Source organism: Phragmites australis, chromosome 2, assembly GCF_958298935.1.
Source record: "Phragmites australis chromosome 2, lpPhrAust1.1, whole genome shotgun sequence".
NCBI lineage: Eukaryota > Viridiplantae > Streptophyta > Magnoliopsida > Poales > Poaceae > Phragmites > Phragmites australis.
The window spans coordinates 21374403-21384849 of NC_084922.1; the positions used below are offsets into that span (position 1 = coordinate 21374403).

Consider the following 10447-nt stretch of genomic DNA (forward strand, 5'->3'; position numbering starts at 1 on the left):
TGACCAAGCTCAACCAAGCAGTAAGGAGTGTCAAGATGGAGGGCTTGTTCTCGACGGCGCTTGTATCTTACCACCTCAAATGTTCCCCTAAATTTAGTCACGCAACACTGTCTTTTTTATGCCTTTTTAGTTGAGGTTTTATTGTGGAATTTATCCTTCTTTGTAGGCAAACTCGTCATAATGACAATTGTTGATGTCCTCGTCTCTATTGACAGTATCATCAAGTACCATTTCTATACATTCAAAACAGTGTTATTGTGGCCTTTTTTTTTCCGGAAACAGTAGGGCAGGAGCCTACCGAGATTTTTTATAGAGAAAAAGGTACGTACATGCAAAGGGAAAGAAAAAGAAAGCAACGAAGTTGTCTATCAATGTTTCACTATTGAAAAAAGACATAACAGTGATGATTGAAAAACCGACACTGAAATTATTTTTAAATCGTCACTCTTTATTTAGTATTGATAGACAATGTCGGGTCTGAATTCGACACTGAAAGTTTTGTTTAGTGCTGGTTTATGCCTCCAATAGACACTGAAAAAGGTTCCTAAGCCAAAAATAAATAAACGAGCCAACTCGATTTTCAGCCTGCTCGGCTGCTGATACTGCTGCCGTGCCCGCTCCTCCGTCAACCTCCACTGCTCGCTTGAGCCGCTCTCATCAGTTACTGCTCCATCCACCTGCAAACCCGAGCAAACCCAAATCGAAGAGCAATCACAGTCCAATCCCCAAATCGAAGAGCAAACCACAAGAAATCTCTCAAATGCATGTGTGCAATTCACATGCTTTTAGCCAAACACAGAAAATATAATCACTTCCGATTAATCTAATTACCAAATAAAGACTAAAACTAGCAGCAGCAGTAGCACTTGCGCTGCTCCGAGCATCAGCAGTAAGCCAGCCTCCACACTCACTTGCGCCGCTCCGAGCAACAGCATCAAGCCGGCCTCTGCACCCACTTGCGCCGCTCCAAGCAGCACTTGTGCCAGCAGTAGCAGCACTTGTGCCGCTCTGAGCAGCAGCAGCAGCAACCAATTGCGTCGCTCTGAGCAGTAGTAGCAAGCTTCTTGCGCCAGCAGCAGCAGCACTTGCGCCGCTCCGAGCAGCAGCAGCAACACCCACTTGCGCTACTCCGAGCAGCAGCAGTAGCAAGCCACGACCACGATCGATCATGCCCCAGGCAAATCCACCAGCTTCTGGATCCCGTGTAGGAGTGAGTGAGGGAGAGAGAGGAAGAGATAAGGATTGAGGAAACGGACGTGTGAGGACTGAGGATGAGATAAGATGAAGCCAAAACGCGAGCCGAACGGACGCGAGGATGAGCCAAAGCGTGATTCGAAGGAAATTTTGGGTCCGGCACTTTTAGTGACGGTTATCACTGCAACCAACACTGATAGTCTATTTCAGTGCCGGTTAACACCTCAATCAATGTTCATGCGTAGAAGCTTAAGAACCGGCACTAATACATCTTCAGTTTTGGTTCCTATACAACCGACACTAATGTGCCGCTACTTTTGACTAGTTCTGTAGTAGTGTTTTAAGAAGCATTTCCTTATATGCCACCGAAAAAACTCAAAATACCTGGATATAACATCGGTGTGTGTATGACACATGAGACCTATCTTAATCATTGATAGTGGCACATCAAGGATTTTGAGTTTTTTTCAGTGATATATGAGGAATTATCCTATATTTTAAGAAGTCAAAACATTATCTTTTGCGTGTAGTACAACCTGTGCAATTTCTTTTCTGAAAATGCTCTCTCATTGCTGCATTGTTTGCTCGATTTGATTGAACAATGTTGGAACTGATGTCCCGAACAAAGAGAACCTTCGCTTGTATGGAAAGCTGAAGGCTTCTGGGTGTGACACGTGTATGGGTGTAAATAGTCTCAATTGATTCCGCCCGTCTCGGGTATAGTATGGTTCTATTTATAGCCCGTACTCAACCACTCCACGCTGGGGTTTACAGTTTTACCCTCTCACCTACTACATTCTCAGAATATTCAGGAGCATTATGGTACAATCAAGTGTATTTACATAATTACAAATCTACCCTCGACAGTTAAGTGGGCCTCGACATGCAATCATGGTCTTCAGCCGATCCCATGACTGCACCGAAGGCTTCTCAGCTATCAGTCAGAGGTTAACCACGGGCTTCGCTCCTCCCCTTCAGCACCATGAGTCGATCTTCGGTCTCCAGCTGAAGATGTGCTGGTACCTTCGCCCACTTCGGCCAGCAAAACTGCCGGTGTAGCCTTTGGCTTCCGACCGAAGGTACTTCGTGATCTTTGCCTGCACTCCCTGAAACATCCCTGCAACACCCGAATGCGTAGCCACCGGTAGACTTCGAGTTACCCTACAAAGGGGGAGGGCGAGAGATCATCCCCAACAGTAGCCCCATACGGGTAAGGTTCATCTTCGATGGGCCGAGCCTGTAGATCTCAAGATGTGTCTCAACGTCGTCCCCTTCGGCCCGTCGAAGGCTTGCAGGGGCAGATGCACTTCGGGAAATTTCAGGATGAAGTGTTGGTTGCGGTAACAATCTACAATTTTCTTTTTGGTATGACCATCTTGCCCCTGAATAACTGTTTCATTTATGGGCATTAAATGTCTTCACTGGACACCGAGATGTCATTTCCCACTTTGTTTCGAATCCCGACGTGCCTCGTTTTAACCACTCTCCTTGCTGTTATAAATACTGGTCTACGGTGGTTTCTTTTTACCGCGCGCCACTGCTCGAGCTGCAGCTCTTGTACGAAGCTTCTCATTCTCTCCTCCAAGTCTTTCACCGTCTAAGATTTTTCAAGTCAGCCCGATGGCACCGAAGGCTAAGTCTAATCGCCCAAAGACATATTGGATTGGGAATTCGAAAGTGGATGATGAAGTGCTAGTCGGCCTCGTGAAGAAGGGACTGATCTACAACGTCTCAAAGGTTAGCTTCCCAGGAACCAGGAGACACCGAGCCTGCTGAAGACGAAGCTATCGTCTTCATTGACTCTATTTGAGCAGGCCTTCGCTTGCCCTGCAATGACATGATGGCCAAGGTACTGCAATTATTCAAAGTGTACCTACACCAGCTTACACCCAACACCATTGTGAGGCTGGGAATATTTGCCTAGGCTGCTCGATCTGATGGCGCAGAAGCATCGGCCAGGGCCTTCGCTGCTGCCCACTAGCTTCATCACCAGCTGAAGCCTATATTCGCCCGAAGCGTGCAGAGCGAAGCACATTACGGGTGCTTAAACTTCGCTTATCGCGTCGGGTTGTCCATGCCTGCCATCATGTACAAAAATAAATGGCCCAAGGACTGGACGCAGTGATGGTTCTACCACAAAGTAGATGAACAGGAATTTCTCATTTCAAAATGCAAGGAGGTGAAGGGAACCGCACTCCTGACATGCAATTGAAAGTGTCCCAGTGAACTACTCTCGAGGCCTTCGCCAGATGTGTGAAGTATTTATCCACCCAGGACCTCGTAGAGGAGTTTATAGCCACCGGAGTGTGGCCCCTCAACCGGGACTAGAGCATCCCGGAGTTTGGAGAGAAGGGGCCTGAGGGGTTTTGACGTCCCCATCCTTCCATGCACGACTTCATGGGTACACATTCATTTACTATTATTAATGTTTCTAGATGCACCTTCGTTGTCGTTTGCTTATGTTTTTTGATCTTCGCCAGACTTGTCAGTGTCTGAAGTCAAAATGAAGGCTATGATGCCTCTCAGGAAATTCACGCCAGGTGAAGCCCAGTTGTGCATTGACTCCGAAGGCTCAATAGAGTCTTGGAATACAGGGGCCTTTCCTACAGAGATAGGCCAAAGATTAGCACGCTCCTACAGGGTCCTAGAGAGGGCTCCCCGATGGAAGATATCAACGAAGAGCTTCCCACTGGTGCTTCGAAAAAGCAAAGACACTCGGAACGCTAGCCGCAACGAGGCCGGAAGAAAAAGGCATTGGCCCTTCGGAAAAGGCCGTGCGAGGTTGCCACCGATGATGCTCGCGAAGAGGCATCTCCTGAGGGTGCAGTGGCACTGCGCGTTATCACCTTAAGGCAAGAGGTGCCCGAGAGCACCCAGGATCCCCACCCCTCCTCGAAATTGGGGTTTTGCTCTTGCGTGGACCTTCCCACGCTAATTCTGAAAGACGACGAGGAGGATCTGGCGGAAACACGAACCGTCATCGAAACTACTGCCAGGGACGCCGAGGTCTAAGGGGGTGAAAATATTGAAGCTATAGCTGACTCTTCGCCCTCCTCGTCCTCGAGCTCGTCCTCTGGCACTGAGGAGTCTATGCCCACTGCGCCCCATCGTGGCAGGAAAGGGCTGATGAGCCATAGCGGGCTGATTGAGGCAAAGGCTATCGAGCCTGAGGCATTTAAGATTTCTTCGTTTGAACCAAGCTCTGGGAGGTCAGCGATGCAAAGAAGATTTTTAGCACCTTCGTCGTGCCCGAGCTTGAGATTTCCCTTGCCCAGAAGCCCGCCGCCGAACTTCTCGACGCTTCCGATGTGGCGATTGTGAAGGTATATTCGTATGTTCTATTATGTTAGTATTTCCTTGTCATTTTATTACTCGCTCTCATATCTGTGCGATGTCCCAAACTGTGCTTATCTCGTGGGCTCAATGCAAACAAGCGGAAAATTACGAAACCCACACCCAGAACGTGGAGGCGCAAATAGACATGTTGCAGAAGCGTGCGGAAAGAGCCAAAGGCCACAAACGTGAATTTGCGCGCCGAGCGAGGGAAGCCGAGGCATGCCTGTAACAACTCCAGAAGGAACTAAGCGCCCTTCACTCGGAGAAACGGAGCACCAAAGAGGAGGTCAAGTGCTTGCGGCAAAATTTACAATCATCCGAAGCGCAAGTCTCTGACCTACAGGCGCTCTGCACCGCTGAGACCGCTAAATCACAGCAGTTGTAAGAAGAGCTGAACGAGACGGAGGCTTTGTCCGAAGATGCCTTAAATACACTTAGGGAGCTGGAGCCGAAGGCCGTCGCTACATGCGAAGCCATCAGCAGCACCTTTGAAGGTATTGGTGCTTCGGCCACACCCCCAACACTCGATATTGTCAGGCTGGGTAGTCTTATAGGTTGGATTAATGAAACCAGCGGAAGCCTTCTCCCAGGAGCTCAATTGTATGGCAACTTCTGCGTGATGGTCACAGCCCGAAGCCTTGTCCAATCAATTGAAATGACTGGCTGCGACCATCACATTGCACTCCAGAAGCACACCTTCTGGTATCCAACGGACATGTCTACTTTGGCCATGTCGAGGGCATCGAAGGCCACTGCCCGATCATTCACCACCAATTATTGGTGCAGACATGGCCACGATCTTGCCCTCCGGGAGGCGGAGATGAACCGCTAGCGAGTACGTTGCTTCTTATTACCAGTTTTGTTTAATTTGTTCAGTCATGTGTGCTTTGAAGAAATCTTTCTTTTGCAGGCGAAGGCGAGGGATGATCCTTCGGCTAAGGCTACGACCGCGGTGGCCGAAGAGACAGGGAAGGTGTGACGAATTAGCGCGAAGCATCACATTGTCTATTGAAATTTTGTTATCACCTAGGGCAATGTAATATATATTAGTGATGTAATATATACTATTTTTACTTGTTGCGAAATGTTCTTGACTGTTTACGCTCATTGCGCAGGTCCTCCCCTCGGAAACTACGTAGGTAGCCAAAGAGCCTATTCCTGTTACTATGATGTGGGACAATTTTTTGTGTCTTGGTCTTGCTGGGACTCCTTTCACCACCTCCATCCAGATATTGAATTTGAGCGGTACTGGGAGGTGAAGTGTAGGGCATACGATGCGATGAATAACAGAACCAAAGCATTTTGGTAATCTTTTAGCCCTTCGGCTTTGGTTACCCGCAGAGCTGAGAGCAACTCGCGTTAGATTGCGCACGGAGAAGTCGAACCTTCACCTACTCTCATCGAACCGAAGCCTGAGCCCGAAGACGACGATGGACTCCTGCCTCGCCAGCCTTAGCTTTGCTACCATCAGGGGCCCTCTTCACAGTTACTGCAACACACCGAAGGCTAGGGCGCCCTTCACGCATCTGCCTTTGCTTCATCTTCTTATGTTGGGTCCCCACTCGACCCAACTATGCCTTTTCATGCTAGTCAAGGCATAGCCTTTCAATTTGGTTTTAGTCGATGGTATAAGGATTTTGTTGATCCTGATATTGATCGCTTTGCGGAATAAAAGGTGTTTTTACAATTAATGTTACTTCATTTTTGGGCGTTTGCGTTGTTTCTTTGGCGGCATCGTGCTTGAAGTATGATTTTAATAAAGATGTTTCTCAATGCTTTCAAAGGTTAGGAACACTTCACAATACCTTGAGCGAAGTCTCCCTCGGCGAACGCTGTTCACCCGACTTTCTAGGGGCGCAGGAACCGAGTACCGTCCGTGAAGCGTTTTCTCGAGTGTCATTCCTTATAATTTATTTGGGGTGATGCTTCGACGGTGATGGATGTTTAAGATCTGAGAACACCATCCCCCCCCTCCCCTCGACTTTTTGCTGTAGGTACCTTCGGCAGTGATGGAAGTGTTGTTCCAAGAACGTCGTCCCCCCCCCCCCCCCCCCCCGACTTTTTGCCTTAGGTACCTTTGGCTAATGGAACTTTATTCTTTGGTGTGGGGGCAGGCACTCTTAGCCCCTAACTTTTAAGCGAGAAGTGTGCCGCCTTCGTTCAGGTCAAGCGGCACTTCGGCTTTTCTTCCGAAGGTTTGTTTTTCATTTGGTGCGGGGGTAGGCACTCTTAGCCCTCGACTTTTTAGCGAGAAGTGCGCTGCCTTATTTCTGGACGAGCGGCAATTCGGTTTTTCTTCTGAAGGTTTGTTTTTCCTTCGGTGCGGGGGTAGGCACTCTTAGCCCCTGACTTTTTAGGGAGAAGTGCGCTGCCTTCTTTCAGGTCGAGTGGCACTTCAGCTTTTCTTCCGAAGGTTTATTTTTTCTTCGGTGCGAGGGCAGGCACTCTTAGCCCCTGACTTTTTAGTGAGAAGTGCGCTGCCTCCTTTTAGGTCGAGTAGCACTTTAGCTTTTTATAAGATTTTTTTTATTTTAGGTCAAAAGGGTATGGTGTCTTTTCTTGACACTTCGCACCTCAAGTTTTGCCGTCAACTTCCGGCGCGCTCCCCGTCGATTGGTGTGACGCCTTGTTCTAAAAGGCTGGCATACTTCAAAGACGAGTTATTCATACTCAAACCAAAGTGTATTCTTTTGGGGGGTATTTCCATTATATTGATGCTTACAAGGGTCCCTATCTCATTAAAAACCTCACGCCCTAACGAAGGGGTCCCCCTGTGAGGAAAAGAGTGCAGTTCCCGTATATTTTTTATTACATGAAAAGAAAATTACATAAATGTTTCCTTGGCACGGGTGCTTCTTCCAGAGGTGTGAAGACCTTCACCGCTACTACATGTAGAATTTGCGAAGGTTATCCGCATTCCAAGTATGAGGGAGCTCCTCGCCCACCAGAGTAGCCAAGTGATACGAGCCGGGCCTTAACGATCTTTTGACCAAGAAAGGGCCGTCCCACTTACTCTGCAGTTTTCCCACTGATGAGGTATTGCTGAGTCTTTGCAGCACAAAATCTCTAGGGACGAAGTTCGTTAAGGATATTTTCTTATCTCTCCACTTTCTTGTCTCCTCCTGGTACTTGTTCAAATTTTCGGCAGCTTGCAATCTCACTTCCTCGAGGGCATCTTTTGATGTTAATTTTTCGCTTTGCTCTGATTCATTTATGACCCTAAATTATTTGTTCTTACACTCTTCCAGAGTCATTGCCTCCTCTTCGAAGAGCAGGCGAAACGGTGTGAAACCGGTTGGTCTTGTTACCGTTGTTCTTATAGACCATAAGACCTTCGGCAGCTCTTCGACCCATTTTCCTTTTGCCAGACCTTGCAGTCACTTTGCAACACCAGCGAAGACGATACCGTTCACTCTTTCTACGGCTCCATTGGACTGTGGGTTTCCCGCAATCCTTTGAGATGTTGGCTTCTTCTGGCACTCTTGACCACTATGTTTCCCGCAATCCTTTGAGATGTTGGCTTCTTCTGGCACTCTTGACCACTATGTCGTCAACGTACACTAGGACATTTTGCCCTATTTGTGAACTTAGCACTGTTTGCACCAATCTGATGAAGGTTACGCTAGCATTTCGGAGGTCGAAGGGCATCCTCACAAAGCAGTATATGCCGAAGGAGGTTCGGAAACTTGTCTTCTCCTCATCTTCCTTTGCCATCCAAACTTAGTGGTACCCCTAGTATGTATCTAGGAAACTCAACATTTCACAACCAGCCGCATAGTCCACCAACTGATCAATTCTAGGTAATGGGAAATCATCCTTCGGACAAGCTGTATTTAGGTTCGTGAAGTCTACACACATTCTCCACTTACCGTTGCTTTTCTTAACTAGCACTGGGTTGGCCAGCCACTCTGAGTGCAACACTTCACGTATTACACCAGCATCGAGCAGCTTCTTTACCTCAGCCTTCGTTGCTTTTTCCCTTTCATTTGAAGCTTTACTAAACTTTTCCTTCCTTGGCTTCGCACGTGGATCTACATTTAAATTGTGCTGAATGATTTCCCTACTGACTCCTTGCAGATCCTTTGGAGACCAAGCGAAGACATCCTCGTTGCCACGAAGAAACAATATTAGTTCTCGCTGGTCCTCCTCTGGGACCTCCGCCCCTATGGTGATTTTTTTATCTAGTTTTTCTGGATGTAGCAGCACTATTCTGGTTTCCCTTTCCAGTATAGCCTTCGCCACCTTCTTTACCTTTGGCTGGATCTCACTCTCCTCACGATCCGCTGAAGGTTCCGTCACCATATGGACATTTTGCCATCCTAGAGTGATTCCTACTTCGATTCTTTGGGCCAGTTGCTGATCTCCAAGCACTGTTATGACGCCTCCAAGACCCGGCATTTTCCTTCATAGATATGCATGGTGCGGTATTGCTCTGAATGTGTTAAGGACTCCTCTACCGAATATCGCATTATATGGATAGTTGATGTCGACCACATCGAAGGTAATATCCTCCGTTCGGAAATTTGTCCCTTCGCCAAATGACACCAGGATTGTTATCTTTCCCAGAGCGTTGATTGCGTTTCCGCCAAATCCTAGCGGTGGAGATCCATCCTGGTCCAGGTCGCTTTGACGTAAACCCATTTTGTCGAAGGCATCCGCAAAGATAATATCCGCGGAGCTTCCACCATCTATCAAGATTCTATGCACTTCATTTCTTGAAATGTTTGCTGTGATCACGAAGGCATCCATGTGCAGGTAATCTAGAACCCTAATGTCATCTTGCGAGAATGTAATGGGCACATTGGACCATCTTGAGTGAACGTAAGTTGGCCTTACACCAACGTGGTTGACCCTTCACATGTATTCTTTTCGCTGCCTCTTAGACTCTGTCTCCTGATTAGATCCTCCTGAGATCGCCAACACCACATTGTATCCACGATTTACCATGTTCATGGACTTACTGGTCTCCGGTGGTGCTTCGATCGCAGGTCTTGGTGGAGGCGGAGGTAGCTCCCCTTGGAGGGTCAGTTGCCCCATTGTTTGATCCAGCTAAGCTGAGGCTACAGGGGCATATTGTTGTGGCGCAAGAATCGGTCGGTTGGCAAACGTCATGCCTGGGTTGGGGTTTTCCCATGCTTCGCCTCGCCTGAATTGTGCGGCGTGGTGTATGGTTCTTGCTTGATAGAAGAATTGCTACGCTAAGCTCTCTTTCATGGCTATGACCTGTGGGCACTGCTTGGTCCTGTGGTCGGCTCCTTCGCCATGTAACTCGCAGTAGAATGTGGCCGGGTCCTGCGGAACTCATCCACCTCAGCCACCTCGACCCCTTCCTCTGCCAGTTCAGCCTCCTCGAGTAGTCCCACTCTGACCTTCGCTTATCGCTGGAGCAATTTCGAAGGGGCCGAAGTCTATCTGATTGACCTCTTTTTGCCTTGTTGTATAGTCAAATGCTTCGGCTTCCCTCACATACCGCAATCGGTCTCTAGAGTGGCCAGTGCCTGCCTCCCTGGCTGACGTATTTATTTTTATTACTTTTGAGGTTACCATTTCATTTTTCCTTCGAAGATGGTCGAGCTCGGATCTCGCATATTCTTCCATCTTTTTGAGCAGCTCTTGTACACTCCCTGGCCTCTTTCTTGTAAGTTTTCCTGCTAGGAGTCCTCCTCTGATGCCCTGTATGGCTGCGTCGATGATTCTCTTCGCTCAGCCCCTTCGCCTGACAGCGGATGTGTACGAAGTGACGCATGTAGCTCTGTAATGTTTCTATTGGCTATTGTTTTAGTGCGAAGAGGTCGCTCGCGGTAATCTTTTCTGCTCGATTTCCCTGAAAATTGCTGTATAGGGCGTTACGCAATTGCTCCCATGAGTAGATGGATCCCGGATGCAACGCAGAGTACCACAATCTTGCTATCCCTTT

At 48.1% G+C, this 10447-nt stretch overlaps 1 protein-coding gene across 1 annotated transcript; it reads right to left on the bottom strand.

Moving 5' to 3' along the window:
* Positions 1-427: 427 nt before the first annotated feature.
* On the bottom strand, positions 428-1314 carry LOC133909931 (uncharacterized). Its single transcript, XM_062352458.1, has 2 exons — positions 832-1314; positions 428-677 (listed from the first exon to the last, which is right to left on the bottom strand). Exons 1-2 carry the CDS (start codon positions 1168-1170, stop codon positions 453-455), a joined length of 564 nt encoding a protein of 187 aa, XP_062208442.1. The 5' UTR covers positions 1171-1314; the 3' UTR covers positions 428-452.
* Between the last annotated feature and the right edge of the window lie 9133 nt (positions 1315-10447).

Excerpts from the sequence above, each read along its gene's own strand:
- LOC133909931 (XM_062352458.1), bottom strand. The coding sequence starts at position 1,170 with ATGATCGATCGTGGTCGTGGCTTGCTACTGCTGCTGCTCGGAGTAGCG. Across the intron at positions 678-831 it reads CTAGTTTTAGTCTTTATTTG|GTGGATGGAGCAGTAACTGA; the intron begins GTAATTAGATTA and ends TCGGGTTTGCAG.